We start from the raw sequence: 17,662 nt of genomic DNA, 5'->3' as shown, positions 1-17,662 counted from the left end.
CTAACTCACCCTCCTTCTCCACCTTCTCTCCCCTCTCAGACTCTGACCTCTCCTCCCTGCTCCAGGGTCACAAACCCACCATGTGTGCCCTGGACCCCCTCTCCACTCACCTCTTTCAAGCTGCTGCTCCTGCTCTACTTCCCTTCATCTCTTCCCTTCTCAACACCTCTCTCCTTTCTGGTCTCTTTCCCTCTGCCTTCAAACAAGCCTCTATCACTCCCCTCCTCAAAAAACCTATCCTCGACCCCACCTCCCTCCAGAGCTACCATCCTGTCTCCTTCCTACCCTTCCTCTCCAAAACCCTCGAGCGGGCTGTACACCGCCAGCTCTCGGCTTTCCTGTCCAACCACTCTCTGCTCGACCCTCTCCAATCTGGCTTCCACTCTGCTCACTCCACTGAGACCGCCCTCCTGTCTGTCACCAACTCACTAAACTCTGCCCGAGCTGCCTTTCTCTCCTCTGTCCTAATTCTCCTCGACCTCTCTGCTGCCTTTGACACTGTTGATCACTCTATTCTACTATCCTTTCTCGCTGACCTGGGAATCTCTAGCACTGCTCTGGCCTGGTTCTCCTCCTACCTCTCCAACCGCACTTACAAGGTAACCTGGCGTGGAGGAACCTCCACACCTCGCCCTCTCTCAATAGGAGTCCCCCAAGGGTCAGTCTCTCTACACCCGCTCCCTGGGCCCCCTCATCGCATCCTATGGTTTCTCATACCATTTCTATGCTGATGATGCTCAGATTTTCCTCTCCTCCCTCACCTCTGATTCCACCATCCCCTCCTGTATCTCTACCTGTCTGTCTGCTATCTCCTCCTGGATGCACTCGCATCACCTCAAACTCAACCTCTCTAAATCTGACCTCCTTTTCTTTCCCTCCTCCTCCTCCCTCTCCTCTGATCTCTCTATCTCTGTTCCTCTGGAATCTACCACACTCTCTCCCTCTCCTCAGCTAAGAACATCTGGACCCCTGCCTCTCTTATTCCCAGCACATCTCCACTCTGGCACGCACTTGCCGATTCTTCCTGAGCAACATACGAAGAATCCGACCCTTTCTCACCAACTACGCCACCCAGCTCCTGGTCCAGGCCCTGGTACTCTCCCGCCTCGACTACTGCAACTCCCTCCTGGCTGGCCTCCCTGCGTCCGCCACCTGTCCGCTCCAGCTCATCCAGAACTCCGGTGTTCTCTCTGCCTCGCTTCTCCTACACAACTCCACTGCTCCGCTCACTCCACTGGCTCCCGATCACCGCTCGCATCCAGTTCAAGACTCTTGTACTAGCCTACAGATGCCTTGACCAGACTGCACCCAGCTACCTCCAGACCCTCATCTCTCCCTACACCCTCACTCGACCTCTCCGCTCCTCCTGCACTAGAAGACTGGCTCTACCTCCTTTACGCTCCCATGCCTCCAGAGCCCGCTCTTTCTCCACCCTCACCCTGCAGTGGTGGAATGACCTTCCTACAGATGTCAGGACTGCCCAGTCCCTGACCACCTTCCGGCGCCTCCTCAAGACTCACCTCTTCAGACAGCACCTGTAGAACTCCTCTTTTTTTCCCCCTGGACACTTATCACTCTTCCTTAAATGCGCTTTACTTGCTCTTATCTGCCCCCTATTTTACTGCACTTAATCCTGTACTTTAGAGTACTGTAATCTGTCAAGTGTTATTTAATCTGTAGTATTTTGTATTTAATTATATCCTGATGTAACTATCACTGACACTGTTATCTGCTCCGTTATTGAATCGACTGTAAGTCGCCCTGGATAAGGGCGTCTGCTAAGAAATAAATAAATAAATAATAATAATAATAATAATAATAATAATAATAATAATAATAATAATAATAATAATATAATACAATGAGCAATGTAAAACTCAGCTATTCAATTTTTGTCACTTCACAAAGTAATGCCTCCCATTATAAATGTTCCTCTTTGTCCCCCTTCACAAGGTATTTTAGATCAAATAAAGCAAACATTTTTGCACTAATGAAACTCTTTTTTTTTATTTACTGCATATTTCAGAAGTTACATTCATGTTGGAAGAAAGGCTTTCCCAAATCTACTGGAAGATGGAATGACATTTTGCTAAAGGTAAACATCATACATTATATTTTGATAAAATATATTTTTAAATATTTTATTTTATTATTAGTTTATTTAGCAGACGCCTTTATCCAAGGCGACTTACAGAGACTAGGGTGTGTGAACTATGCATCAGCTGCAAAGTCACTTACAATTACGTCTCACCCGAAAGACGGAGCACAAGGAGGTTAAGTGACTTGCTCAGGGTCACACAATGAGTCAGTGGCTGAGGTGGGATTTGAACTGGGGACCTTCTGGTTATAAGCCCCTTTCTTTAACCACTGGACCACACAGCCTCCAATGCACAGCTGATTTATTAACGGTTTTGTATGAATAATTTTCCTCACTGATCGTTACTGTAAATTGGTGCATTATAGTCAGATTTCTTTGATAAATGTTTTTAAAAAAAGAAAACGATATTTAATATTTTTATAGACATTGCCATTATGCCTAATGTGTATGGACTCTTCAGGCATCTTGGGTGTTAAAGTTAGTCCATGGAAAGTATAGACTCAATTCTCTAAGAGTGTTAGGCTCAACAATGAGACAACTGCTTCCTGGTTCCAACTTCCTGCGCAGTAGCTTAGTTTTCACTCCAATGCTCTAACTACAATCAGGCCATGTGACCTACTACACAGGAATACCAGGGAGAAAATTGTTTTTTGTTGTTGTTTTATTTTGTCTACAGTGTTAATATAAAAAAGAAGATGGATTTTAAATCCTTTAAGTGGTTATTGTACCCCTTAGTGGTGTGCTAACAAAATGTATAATAACCAGTGTTAAAAGGGAAGTATGAAAATGTATACAAAATGTATACAGTATCCTGAATTACATTCATAATATTTATATGTTTGGAAATAATTGTATCCATGAAACTACTGCACATGGTTACTATAACTTTGTACCAAAACAACTGATATATATATATATATATATATATATATATATATATATATATATAATACAAAATAATGCTGAATTGTGTTGCACAGTCCTCATTTCAATGCATTTATTGATTTATTGAACTAAGGATTTACAGAAGATATTTATGAATTCATGGCTACCATACATATGTACAGCTTTAGGCAAAAAATGTAATTATAATATTTACAATGTAAACATCAACTTTTATATATAATAACCACATATACAGTATCACCATTTCAACTCCACAATAAATGTTTTGGTTTTAGTACTGAAGTCCTTGTAATGCTATTTAAACTGAAACATATGTAAAATGATCATGTGTTTCTTCAGAGGGTCTGAAAAAAAGGAAAAGATTAATCTCACTCAGGTGAAGCATTTTTTATATGAAAATAACTTTTCAGATTATTATTAAAGCCACATTTCAAGAGCATTGCTTTTGCTCCACACTGAGATAATATGACAAGAAAGATATACCAATTCAGTAAGAATTTTAAATCCTACTGGTAGAGATGCTAATTGGAGTTTCTAAATCCTGGATATAATGTTCCCAATCAGGATTCTGTTTGCTATAAAATAATAGGTTAAGGTACAAACTCAAATTTCTGCTGGCAGATTTTGCACTACTTTGTTGTCATTTACAATGCTTATTTGTCAGTTGTAAAACTGCAGAATTGCACCCACTTATAAATCTGGAGGTGTGATATAAATGTGTAACACTATCTCTGGGGGTACTGTATGTAATATAGAAAATGAAATTTTAAACTGTGTACAGTAGTTTCCCTTCTGTTATAGATATATACATTAGATGACACATACAGGGGACAACCTGTGATACGTAGAATATACTTTTGTGTAAATGTATACCACACACTCAGACATCTGAAATTGGTAGGTGCTTTTGTGTTATAGATTACACACATTATTAATGTTTCTTGATGTTTTAAAAGGGATTTCCCTCATCATGCCAAATCAGTGCTTTACCATCAACATTCAAAAGCCAAAAGCTTTGTTTAAGTAGGTTAATGCTACTTACTGCAGTGGATATTACCTGCTACATTACTGACTGGTGAGGTTTTAATACCTGAACCCACCCTGAATCTCTTTGTCCTACCCATTTATAAATTACTGCCATGGTAACAGTCGATTGTGCCTGGAATTTCCATCTTATTTCATTTGCCTATTACAATATTTTAAAACATTTAAACCATTTATACATTTTACATTAGCTTTAATCTGGTTCAATCCAGGTCTATCTGCTAAATTAGATCTGTTGTAGCTTCTACCAAGCATACTTAGAAGTTCATAACAGATGTCAAGAGTAAAAATAGGTATTTTTAATGTTATTAATTTAACTTGATATACCTCAGCAATTGCTCGGATACACGTTTTTGGGTACACTGTTTCGACACATGCCTGCCATCAGATTATAGTATCAAAACTTTTAATATGACTTGCTGGAGTGTTGAGCTTCTGGAGTGCATTTGGCATAGGATTTGAAAGCAGCAAATCTGTTTAAAGCACCACAATGTTTGGTTAAAACTAAAGTGCAAGCAGGTAGGGGTACAAAAATGCAGCACATATGTTTACTCACCTGTTGTTCCAGCTCTTTCAGTAGCATTTCTGCCATGTTTACATCCCAGTTATTTTTTGGTTTTATGTATCAAGGGTTTTATCAATAGTCTTTTGAACATGTGTAGTACAAGGGTGTGCAAGCAACTGAAAGAGCACACAACAATGTTCTCTCTCTAACCCTGTGTTTGGAACTGTTATTTTCTTGGAATTGCAGGAATAGAAGTGAACAATACTGAGTCACCTGACTCACTGTTGCTCAATTCAAATTGAAATTGAAATGTAGTCATTTATATAGAGCCTTTCATACCGTAATATCTCAGTCAGTTAAAACATAAAGAAGTATGCAGTATCAAGAAGTAATAATAATTACAATATAAAAAACAATTGAAGAATAATAAATAAAACACAACATTACAAAATTAAGCAAATAAAACAGATCAAAACTGTTATATTTGTAAGTGAGGTTAAAAGGCTAAACTGTAAAAGGAAGTTTTTAATCTTGACTTAAAAATATTGACTTAAGCAGCATCTTTAATACAGAAGGGCAAAGAGTTCCACAACCTCGTAGCATTATAGCTAAATGCACTTCTCTTAGGTAATCCGGTACCAAGCCATTTTGTGGTTTATATGTCAATAGGACAATTTTAAAATAATTTCTAAAACACACTGGAAGCCAGTGCAGTGAGACCAACACACCAGTTATATGAGCCTTATATGAGAACCCTAGCATCTGCATTTTGAATAAGCTGCAAACAGAACAATCAAATCAGATGTTATTTCTGTGGAGATAAGGTCATGACCATTCTGCTGTAATTGGGAACTAAAGTTTGATCAGATCCACAGCGTACTTCACTGTATAGAGCTTTCAATCTAATTTGTCATAGAAAAATAGACGTTTTAATTTCAATCTTAAATGATCAAAGTGATCATTGCAAATTGCAACTATAAAATTCATACTATGGGGAGGGAGATGTTGCTGTGGGTGGTGTTGTGGGAAGGTATGCACCCGTACTGAAGCCTTTAGCAGACATACACATGTTCAAAGACCTTGGAGCAGTTTAAAAAAGAAAGGACTGAAACGTAACTGAAAGGCAGCACTGTATTTTTGTACCCATACCAACCTTACAGTTCAGTGATGCAATGTTGAAATACTAAAAGAAATAAATTCAGTAACAAATGTTTCACCTCAAAGTCTTTTTCAGTGTCTTTAAATTTTGTGCTGTATTTTTGTATCCCTACCAACTTCAGTGATGGATTCATGCAAAAAATGACTTACCAGTGGGAGGTGGCTCAGGAGCTCATTTACAGAAACTTCATCATAGTTTTCTGAGTAGGGCTCACTAAGGGTGGCTTCTTCCTGAAGGCTTGCAGGATTCATTTCTTCCTGGCTGTTACAGATGAGAAAAGGAGCTTAATGCACATCAAAAAAGAAAACTAATGAACATCGTTTGTCATCACTTTAGATAAAAAAAAAAATGGTATTGCAGTATTAAAGCATACATCCCCACATCCCTCATCAGAGCTAAATAAATTGGTTTTATACAATAGAAGCAATTTGTTAAAGCATACTGGATAAACATACTCAACCAGAAATGTGATATCTTATTGCTACTATATATAAATATGTGAATATGTTACTGTAAAATACAGAACGTTGGTAATGCTAAAATGTCTGACTTCAATTAGCTACACTTTTAACAACTTCTTTGGACAGACAAGTTGATTTGGAAAATGCTAAGATCAGCCAAATTAATGCCAGGAAACACCATACATAAAACCAAAACAGGTTTTATATATATATATATATATATATATATATATATATATATATATATCCTGTGCAGCTTCTACAGTTAAGTTACGCTAACTTATAGTTTATCAGGTATATTTGTACTTTCTTGTAAAAAGTACATAGGCAAGGGTTCATATTCTACGCACCTAGTTAAATAGTATGGGCCATTTACAACTTTATTTTTAGTTATTTGATACATGGTTAGTTACACACATGCAAAATTGAATCTTTAATATAAAAATCACCAATGGCATGTGTGTGCCAAAAATAAACGCTGTCAATGGCAGGGTTTCCATGGAAAAATAAAAATGAGTCTTGCCTTTTTCTCACGTTATTTTGGTTGTACCTTTTGGGTAATTTGGGTTTCCATGTAGTTTTATTTTAGGGAGAGAAATTCTCCTTCCAAATACAAATGACCTAATTAATATTTAAATGTGCAAGGGTATATTCAAATGATTTCCAATTTGGCCTTGCACGACTACTGATATCATGCAGCTTTCTAAACTGGGTTTCCACAAAATTTTTAGGTTGTGTTGAAGAACTGTAAGTACAGCCTGCCTCATTTGGCTACAAAAATATATCAATAAAAAAGCAAGGGGAACAAAACAAAAAGCCAGACAAATACCAAATTCCATAAGAAAGCGCTGTATACTATCCATGTATTATTTTCTAAACATTTTTTGACTGCATATATATATATATATATATATATATATATATATATATATATATATATATATATATTATAAACCTATTAAACACATACATATATAATACATTTTCCTACAGAACCATTGCTTCAGCAATTCGGATCCTCATGGTAGTCTACGAATGGAGCTAAAATCCAGCACTTCAGGTGAATGATATAAAAGTGATCCAGTCAAAATGTTTAGTACAGTACATTTTAAAAATACTGGTAGTAAAACTACTATACTACCATACTCGCCCACATTTCCCACTAAATTAGAAGAAGAAGAAGAAGAAGAAGAAGAAGAAGAAATACCCGAATCCACATTTCGCAGGGACAGTGCAAGTGCAATGTTGATATTATTATTTTGTTATTATTATTAGGGATCCAGTATACCAGTGGTGCACACAAATTCAACACATTTCTCAGCAAATGCTAATCCACCTGGAAATTTGTGTAACTTTTTTTGTGCTCAATTAATTCTATAACTCTATAGGTGGTTGCTCAAGCCTGGTGCTGTTGCAGCAATAATACAGGCACCAATTTCCAGCTTTGCTAATTTAATACTTTTTTTGTCCTTGGTAGGTACCTATGATAGATGCTACCTAAGGGTAGTGTACAATGAATTGCAGAAACGTCTAGGCTTAAAGCAATCAGCTATCCGATGTTTTCACATTACAGTAAAAACTAAAAAAAACCTTACGTAACCCTCAACATACAGTGTCCATAAATCTAAGTTCAAGTTAAAGTTCAATTCACTTATTAGGAAATGCTAACATAACATTCATTCAAAGCGGTAGTTCTGAATTTATAGTATGATCGTGTGGTACTGAAATGTACTTTATTATCAGACTGTGTGCCAAAGATTTGATGTTTCTGATGTTTCACTATTCACAATTAAGTCTGAAATAGATATTTTATTATATATATATATAGGTTTGCAAGCATTTTTCAGGCATGAGTTTCTCTGCACTGTAGTTTGAGGTTTTACAATCTTTTGCTTTGGTTTCTTTTGAGTATAAGCATTTTTTTCCCATACCTTCTCTTTCCTGTAAGGACAGAGTTTAGGTATTTCTTTACAGCCATTTGTTTTCGAAAGCGGCTATAGTTGTCAGTAAATATGGCATCAGAGTGGCGCTTGACTGGTATCTGTTCCTCCAGAAAGTTGTTGCTGTCAAAGGAAAGAAATAGCAGAATATTAATATAAAATCTTAGGGCATACTAGGTCAATAAACACACAATATATAATTTGTATATGGGGTTTGCCAAGTATTCATATTGGTGACTTTCTTTAAAGTTGTTTTTATTCCAACTAAGATTCTTAATTAAAGACTGTGTTGTGTTATCAATTTCAATGTAATCTCCTTGCAATGATTTGTATGCTAATTTGAAAAGAGGGAGGGGGGGGGCAGATGCTGTTTAGATAACAAGAATAAACTCCTTTTGGGTCCTTGCTAAAATGTGAAAGAAATATGATGAGCAATTAAAAGGGAAGAAGTACAGCAGCAAATCCGAATAGCTGTCATAAACCTAATTTGTATGTGAGCTATATACAAAGGCCCTTCACAAGGCTGTTTTATAACAGTTTTATGAAAACAGATTTTAAAACACTTATGAATACAAAAATGTGTAACTCAATCTGCAACACAATGCTCTATTTTACATTTGAATCCTGATTAAAGGACTGTACCATCTGGTAATGGACTGTTGTAATTCTACTTTAAGCTTTTTTTACTACTGTGTCTAAAAATATGGATTTATTTGTGAATGATAAATAGGTATATGGACACATTTTTGATCATGATGACAGTAAAAAAAAAAAACTAAATTAAAAAAAAGAGGGAATGTTTACAAAAATCTCTTTCAACACCAACAACGCTAGAAAATCCTATTCCTGTAAACGGTGGCAAACTCCATATTTCAACTCTGGTTTAAGACTACTTTATACTGTTCATTGTGCACATGAGTTTTCTTCTGTTATATTCCAAATATCTATATTAATATAGAATAATTCCTGTTCAAATATCAAGTCAAAAATCATGGTCTTTAGAATGTAATATGATATTGCTGGTTTCACAGAGCATACGTTGCACTGATCCTGAACTATCGTACAAGTCAAAAGATTGTGATCTTTGTTATTTTTATACAGTAAATATATGTTGTTTTGTTTTTTTAATAGAGATCTAGAAACACACATGTATCATACTACCAGGTAGTGGAATCATTTTTTTACATTTCTGTTTTGGACGTATTCATTCCGGTCATTTACTTTGTTTGAAATACTAGTTATTTGTCATTCTTGTCTTTCACGGTACAAGTGACGATAAGGTGTCAGGATGGAATGCTATACTTTCACCGGTAATAGGAAAAAAAATGAATTGCATGAATTAAACAATTAAACAGCCACATGTTTTACCTGACTCTTTTTCCAATAAGGGACTCCAAGTACCGTCTTGCTGAAAGCTGGCCAAGAAGTTTACTGTATCCACTAGTGAAAAGCCCATCCGCGTGTCTTGTAGTTCTAAAAAAAAATTTAAAATACACATATAGTTCACACATTTTTTTTTTTTTAATTATTGCATTTATTGAGCATTTTGTTTCCTAAAATAGGATGCCATAAAAAAAGCATCTGAACTCTGCAACTGTCAGTATTAATAAAGTAATGGAAAGATATGACCAAAATATTCCTACCTGGCCACTGCATTTGATAAATCATAGTAAAGTTTATAGCTTTCTGGAACTGAATCGTGTTTTGATGAGTCCTTTGTCCAGTCGCTATCACTAGCTCCATCCAAAGTAATTGTGTTCCCCAACCTGTAAGATGAGCACTGAAATAAACAACTTGTTGACTCTAATAGATTTTCTTTGTGTTATATTGATGTCATATTTTGTCTCAGCATAATATCGAACAGCGTGGTTTAACCAAAATGCAAGTATTGTCCTTAACCTTAAGTTTGGTTATCTAATTGCAGACTTGAGGTCATTTAGGTAATTTGGTTTCCTTAGATGAATTATGATTCAGATATGAACTGTTTTTTTCTAGGTCAAATATGTTTATTCATTAATTAATATAAATGTAAAATAACAAACACTAACAATAATTTTATTTAAATGTTATTATTTTATCACTTCACATAGTGTATGCACCACTTAGCATATACATAGGACAGCATCCCTTTTGGGTGTGATAAAAATGGAACATATTAAGAAAATGATCTTGTTAACTTGTTGCACATTATGCTGTGAAACGCCCTTACCTCATAGTAGAGTATGTTCCAAGTGCAGGTAGCCCCAATGTCCTAGAAAATAACACACTGCACAGGGCTAATAACAGCAGAAGCTGGGAACTGTTCCTTTGTAACATAGCTTTGAATCTAGAAAAAAGGGCAAAACACTATATCTGATACACCATCAAATTCAAATATTATTTGCCAACGGGGGTGTATTTTGACATACCGCAGTAATGATATTTTGGCTTTGAAATGGAGTCTCAGAAAACCAGTCTACTTTGTTTGCAAAAAAAATGTACTAGTTCAATTACTTTTTGAACGTTATCGTCAGTCATTATATTACATTTCACTTCAAGACAGGTCGACTTAAAGCAAATTCATTTTATGTACAGTATTGTAAAACTCTTAGTTTGTTAACAAAGTCAAGGTACAATTCATATGTTTGAGAATCATACATTGTGTTAACGATCAGTTTACCATGAAGTGCATATGCATCGGATTGAAAAATAAAACGTTCTGACAGTAAAGAAATGCACTTTTAATAATATTCATTGACATCTCAAAGTTTAAGTATTTTCACAAATCTCTAAAACACAAGTGTACAATAAACTACAGAATATTATACATTTAAAAACAAAACGACGTTACAGAACTGAAGAAACCACTAAGATGCATGTGGTTTGTGAATGTGCCCAATACTAATAAAGGTAGTTTTTATATAAGTTGCTTGTTGACACTATAAACAAAATAAAGTAATAATTCTATAACGTTTAAGTGGTAAAAAAAAAAAAAAAAAAGAAAAGAAAAAGGTAACATAACTCAACATATGTTAACATATATTAATCCATTGAAAAATCTGTACATGGTCACGAATTTATATATAAAAGCGACAGCAGAATATGATAGAAAGAATTGCATAACTTACATTGTGCTTCACCCGTTTGCTTCAGTACTAAGAGTTGTCCTTGGTGCTGAAAGCAGCGCTCTGTCTTTCCTTGGTGCTAATCTCTGAACTGAGCGATCTTGTTCTGAACTACCCTCGTGATGCAGACTCCAATAGAATGTACCTGCTCTTTAAAACTCCACTCCGCTGTATTCTCGGAGCACAGACTCCCTCGTTTTATACATCTGAACACTTTCCACAGGATGGTAATCACGTTTGAAAAATGTTGATACGTCATATTAGGCCCATCAGGATGAATGGATTCGTCATCGTTTTGTTAGTCAATTTAATATGGTAAGGTTCCTCCTCTGCTAATAGTGTGCAGAATTGGATTATTATTTTTATTCTTGTCATGTTGACGCATGAGCCATTTTTCCTTTCTTTTTTGTTAAATGTCTACTTACAAAATAAAGCCGCTTGATTTAAATAACTTAATATGATCCTATTACTCCATACATTGGTACATACTACGCTGTTTTAATAGTATTATTAGTCTGAATAATGCAATGTGAAGAGTAGCAATGTGCATTCTGCAAGCAGAGGTATCCAAGACAATTATGGAACTTGCACTAAAACTGTATTAATTTACGCCAGTGCAGAAAAAGTCTGATAAAAGGCTCTATATAGAGTATAAATGATAGCCACAATAGTAAATGGAGCAGATGAATCAAATATAGCATGACATCTTGAAGGGGTTCAAAATACATTACAATACTTTTATGCAAAAGCACGTTTGCGCTGGTGAAATTTTTTAAAAAATCGGGCGACTAGTATTAGATTGTATAAATATATCTTTGTACAAATTCCATGTTAAAAACTCATTGCTATTGTACGTTTTTATTACAGTTTGTTTTATATATTTATCCTAAATGTAATTTGCTCGTCCTTTAACTGGGATTGGTGACATTACCTGTATTATGTTTTTAGTTATGGCTGTTCGTATATCTTAGCCCACTTTCATTAATGGTACACAATATACAACATTTATTCTTTTTACCACTCTTACAAAATAAAATCAAAACTATAAAGTTTATGCCATAATTACCTTGGCCACTAATAAAAACGTTCAAAGGAATTGTTCATGGTTTCCCGAATTTAGTATAGCCAATTATCTGTAATGGTAGAAAAGTATCAAACTAATGTATCAAACAAATGTATTTTATACAACAGATTTAGGGTTAGGATTAACTGTCTTTAAACCAAACGCACTTTTATAAGGAAGTCTGGTATACAAGCGTTTCAGTAAATATTCAAACTCCTATGTAAAAAGTAAAATTATCTGCTAATTATACACAAATTTATGGGCATTATTCATGATATTGTTGCATTAAACAGAAACATTAATTGACTTGTAGTATAATAATAATAATAATAATAATAATAATAATAATAATAATAATAATAATAATAATTAGTATTATAGTTTTAACTGAACCACAAGCAATCTTTTTTATATTATTTTGTATTTTGTATTGCTTTTGATAACACTGTGCAACATTGTATTAACCAAGAACTACATTGCATTGCAGCATATAGAACATGAATTATTCACTATTACTGTATATCAGACAGGCATTACTCATCACTGAGTAATAGACAATGCATTACCCATCAGCGCATGACTAATAGATTACAAGACATAAACAGATACCAATTTGCTTATTAGTTTGCTAGGAGATATTAATGTTTGTTTGTTTTTTCATACCTACTAATGTTATTCCAATGTTATTTATTCAACTTTCAGTTAGCAATTTCTATTCCCAATGGAGAATAATTTATTCATTTACTCTTGGGGTTTCCAACATTTGTTGTATAACTTATTTCCATATACGACACTGAAACTTTTTAATTAGTGTTAATGGGTTTATCTTTTTGCAAAGTTATTAAGTATTAAAAAAGTCAAAATTAAGTAAGTTATGTTATTCACCAGAAATTACCAGCTTAATGTATTAACTTAAAAATAAATAAATAAATAAATAAATAAATAAATAATAGGCAGATATCCCTATGGTAATGTTAATAAATACCACTCAACAGTCTCTTTGGCCACATCATTTTGATCATGCTGAAGACTGAGGATCATGAGAATTTAAAAAAAAAATGTTTTCCAGAAACATAGTGCATGCTTTTATATTCCTATAAGTTCAAAGTGTTTCTCATTCAGTTTGAGCTAAACAAACACAAACAAGTTTAACATTTTAATTTCCTCATGGTACTGTACTCTAAATTGTAATAGGTTACAAATAATTTAACTGCAATAAACAGTAGTGAACCAGACACTAAATAGCCTATATGGCATTGCCATGTGCACACTTGTATAGTAGAGCCAGATGCATCCAATTACATTTATCATACAAAATGCAGTGTTGTGAGTCATAGTCATCATATCCCTATATATATATATATATATATATATATATATATATATATTAATTAATGAAACATTATTATTATTATTTATTTTTCTTAGCAGATGCCCTTATCCAGGGTGACTTACAATTGTTACAAGAGATCACATTATTTTTACATACAATTACCCATTTATACAGTTAGGTAAAGTACCTTGCTCAAGGGTACAGCAGCAGTGTCCCCACCGGGGATTGAACCCACGACCATCCGGTCAAGAGTCCAGAGCCCTAAGCACTACTCCACACTGCTGCCCACTACTCCACACTACAATCACAGGTTAATAATTAATCAGCTTATAGCATAAGCCTATAGAAGAATATTTTGTTAAAACAAAAAAAAAAAAAAAAAATATTACACTGATAACAGCATGATTGAGTGTTTGAAATAATTAATACACTGAAAAAAACGATTGCGTATTACTACACACCAAGGGCAAGAACTACCGCTTGAGTTAAAGTTACTGGAGCATGAACACCCACGAAAAGGTCGATATATGCCCACAGACAGTGATAAATAGTCTTGACTGAATGCAAAAGTAGCCAGTAAGAGCTGAACAGAGTGAATGTTGCTATGGAGCACACTAAAAGTCTCAGTATTCTATGGAGTGTGTGAGGTTTTACATGCTTGTGGTTCTGGAAACGTGGTCTCACTAGGGCTGGGACCAAATCAAAACATCAAGACAACCCGCTAATCGTACTTAACAATACTGTATTTAATAGCATTTTCTTTTTATGAGTAGAAGAAATAAGATGCTTACAAAAAAAAAAGAAAATGCTATTAAATACAGTTTTGTTAAGTGCGATAAGCGGGTTGTTAAAGTTTTGATTTGGTCTGGGCCTAGCTACACATTAGAGTACTGTCTCAAGTGTCTTCAAATGTTTAGTGTCTTCATCAGCTAAAAACGTATATGATATGACTGACTTTGCATTGATTATTCTTACCGTAGTTAGGAGTGGGAGTGGGGGGACGTGGCTAAGCTTTCCCCAAACTCATATTGAAACAAGAATATTAGGATGATAATTAAACAGATGCTAAAGTTCCTGTGTTTGGGTATAGTTTCAATGTGTTTACTCTAATATTTAAGTAAATCCTATTTTTGAAAAGAGAACAATGCATGGTAATGGTGCAAAACTTGAGGGTGCTTTAGAGACCCTAAATTAGGTTATTTTTCTATTTTCATAAAATAGGAGTAAATTAAATGCGTAAGGAAATGCTTTGTGTTCATGGTTTCTTACCAGTTTTAACTGTATTTACCATTTTGGGATTGGAGCATTTTACAGTAGTGGGGAATCATTCTGCATTGCCTCAATCACCTACAGTATATGTGGGTATCTGGGATTACTCCTGAAAAATAGGTGCTTGATGAAATCCAGGGGAATTCCTTTCTGCTGTAAAATGTGGCAGGATATAGATTGTCCTTGAACAGTACCAGGATGCTTGTGTGCATGTAACCACACTGTTAGTCTATCAACTAAATATACAAAACCTTATAGTAGTCTACTTGCTAAATACCTCTTATAACAAAGATGATTTCCATTACACGAGAGTAGATGTTAAAACTTCATGCTGATTTGAACTCGGCTCTCACCAAGATAAGCACCAACTAAGATGTAGCTTTACAGTAAACTAATGTGATCCATTGGTGTCTCCATCCATTTGCGTTTCCTTCCATATGATGATGTAGAAATCCTTCTGTCTGGTGTTGATGGCTGAAGTGTAATGCTGGCTCCAGGGATCAGCTTATTGCCTCTCTAGCGCATCAGCACACACAACGGCTGCGATGCTGGCTCCGGGGATCAACCACAGTGAGGTCTCCCCAGCGCATCAGCATGACAACGGTCTGGATTGAGCTAAGTAGGGTACATCTCTGGGGTCTTCAAGTGGGCACCTTCCATCTTCGGTGTTTCGTCGACTAGCCCAAGACACCTCAAGAAGGCTCGACGGTGATTCTGGCATCCCAGCATCACCCCCCTCCGTCCCCCACTCAACTCAGCCCAGCTTACTTACCCGTACATCAACGTTTTTTCTTTCATTGTGCTTGAGATCCCCAGCCAGAATCTTTCCGTCTCAACCACAGCCAGTTGCTGCTCCTCTCTGCTGCTTCAGATAAGTTCTTCACTGTGCGACGCAACTCTTGGCCACTGAATCCGACGTCTCTGAGAAACCAGGTTGTAGAGTGTGCCATGAATCCTCGACGGCCCACCTCCACTGGGTAAACCTGGACTCTCCATCCTCGCTGTTCCGCTTCAGTGGCTAGTTGAGCATACCACAGTTTCTTCCTCTCATACGCCTCATCTACAGCATCCTCCCATGGCACTGTTAACTCTACCAGGTGAACAAAGCATGCTGATCCAGACCACAAGACAATATCTGGATGAAGGTTAGTGGTGGCAATCTCAGGTGGAAAAATAAGCCGTTGACCAACATCTGCCAGCATTTTCCAGTCTCTAGCAGCTTCCAGTTGTCCGGGGCGAGGATTGGTTTTAACACCTTTTCTTGGTGGTTGCTCTCCTGGGCGGAGGAATGTTGTCTTTTGTGTGTAATATTTTGATGGAACAGGTGGCAACTTATTGGTCATGTTACGCTTGTCTTCCAATGCTAAGGCCAAACATCGCAGCACCTGGTCATGGCGCCAAGTAAAGCGTCCTTGGCTAAGAGCCACCTTACATCCTGTCAAAATGTGCCTTAATGTTGCAGGTGATGAACACAAAGGGATCCTCTCCTACCCAGAGGTTTAGGTTCTGTGGTGATGGGAGAACATCATATGTTGACCTGATGAGGAAACTGATCCTGCTCTGTTCCATTGACCATAGGTCTTGCCAGCCAATCTTGCGTTGTTCCACACACTCCCATCTCATCCATTTTCCCTGCTTGGCCTGGAAAATGGCCTTTATACACCTCATCCTCTCCTCCTGCTTTTGCACCTCGTTGACTACCAGCTTGCTCCATTGAGCTGGGGCTGCCTTGTGCCATGTAGGAGGAGCTGAACTGAGACCAAGACTCCCTCTTCCATGCTGAACTTGTCCCATGATACCACCAATTCGAAGGGCAGCCTTTGCATCCTCCACAGCTTTCTTTGCCACCCACTTTGTTCCAGTTTTCGAAACACAGGTGCTGCCTCCTTACGAATTTGTTGCGTGACTCTACTAATGTAATTTCAAGTCTGACCTTGGCGCACTTAAACTCCTCGGTTAGAGCGGAGACTGGTAGCTGCAGTATTCCTTTACCATAAAGTCTCACTCTGCTGAGGCAGCGTGGAACTCCCAACCATTTCCTGATGTATGAACTGATTAAAGCTTCCAGCTTCTCTACTGTTGTCAAATAAACCTTTTACATAGTCAGTGGTCACAGCAACCTCGGCAGTAGACCAAACTGAAAGCACCAGAGTTTTAGTTTGCCTGGTAAAGCGCTGCTGTCTGTGCTCGTCAACCCTTCCACTGCTTGTTGTCTAACTTCTCCCACACGAACTGTGTCCTTTAGATCCCTGTCGTACCATCTCCCAAGACTCTTCACTGACTTCTCAGACACTGTTGGTATTGCCTCACCATTAATGAAGAACGTTTTATCTACTACTTTACCTTTAATTATAGAGATGCTCCTTGATTTAGTGGGCTTGAATTGCATTCATGCCCATTCAATTTTATTGGTTAATTTGCCCAATAACCGATTAGTGCAGGCTACTGTTGTAGTCATGGTTGTCATGTCATCCATGTATGCTCGAATTGGTGGTTGTCGCATTCCAGAAGCCAAGCGCTCTCCTCCCACTACCCATTTTGATGCCCTAATGATTACTTCCATTGCCATGGTAAAAGCCAGTGGAGAAATGGTGCATCCTGCCATTATTCCAACTTCTAGGCATTGCCATGTAGTGCTGAATTCTGAAGTTGAAAAACTAAATTGCAAATGTCCAAAGTAGGCTTTCACTAAATTTGTTATTGTCATCGGTACACTGAAAAAATCAAATGCTGCCCAAAGAAGTTAATGTGGCACTGAACCATATGAATGAATTGAATTT

At 36.6% G+C, this 17,662-nt stretch overlaps 1 protein-coding gene across 1 annotated transcript; it reads right to left on the bottom strand.

The window, feature by feature from the left end:
- Window positions 1-3,065: 3,065 nt before the first annotated feature.
- Window positions 3,066-11,404, bottom strand: vip (vasoactive intestinal peptide). The gene is made up of 7 exons (XM_034016856.2): window positions 11,221-11,404; window positions 10,323-10,439; window positions 9,757-9,879; window positions 9,482-9,586; window positions 8,105-8,236; window positions 5,862-5,973; window positions 3,066-3,348 (listed from the first exon to the last, which is right to left on the bottom strand). Exons 2-7 carry the CDS (start codon window positions 10,427-10,429, stop codon window positions 3,340-3,342), a joined length of 588 nt encoding a protein of 195 aa, XP_033872747.2. The 5' UTR covers window positions 10,430-10,439; window positions 11,221-11,404; the 3' UTR covers window positions 3,066-3,339.
- Between the last annotated feature and the right edge of the window lie 6,258 nt (window positions 11,405-17,662).

This window comes from Acipenser ruthenus, chromosome 6, assembly GCF_902713425.1.
Source record: "Acipenser ruthenus chromosome 6, fAciRut3.2 maternal haplotype, whole genome shotgun sequence".
Lineage (NCBI taxonomy): Eukaryota > Metazoa > Chordata > Actinopteri > Acipenseriformes > Acipenseridae > Acipenser > Acipenser ruthenus.
Note: the sequence above shows the minus strand (reverse complement) of the source record. Positions and strands in the feature narration are given on the sequence as shown.

Coding starts and splice junctions, on each gene's coding strand:
- vip (XM_034016856.2), bottom strand. CDS start 10,429: ATGTTACAAAGGAACAGTTCCCAGCTTCTGCTGTTATTAGCCCTGTGC. Junction 8,237..9,481: donor CTTATTGGAAAAAGAGTCAG/GTAAAACATGTG, acceptor TTCCTTTGACAG/CAACAACTTTCTGGAGGAAC. Junction 5,974..8,104: donor GTCCTTACAGGAAAGAGAAG/GTATGGGAAAAA, acceptor CATCTGTAACAG/CCAGGAAGAAATGAATCCTG.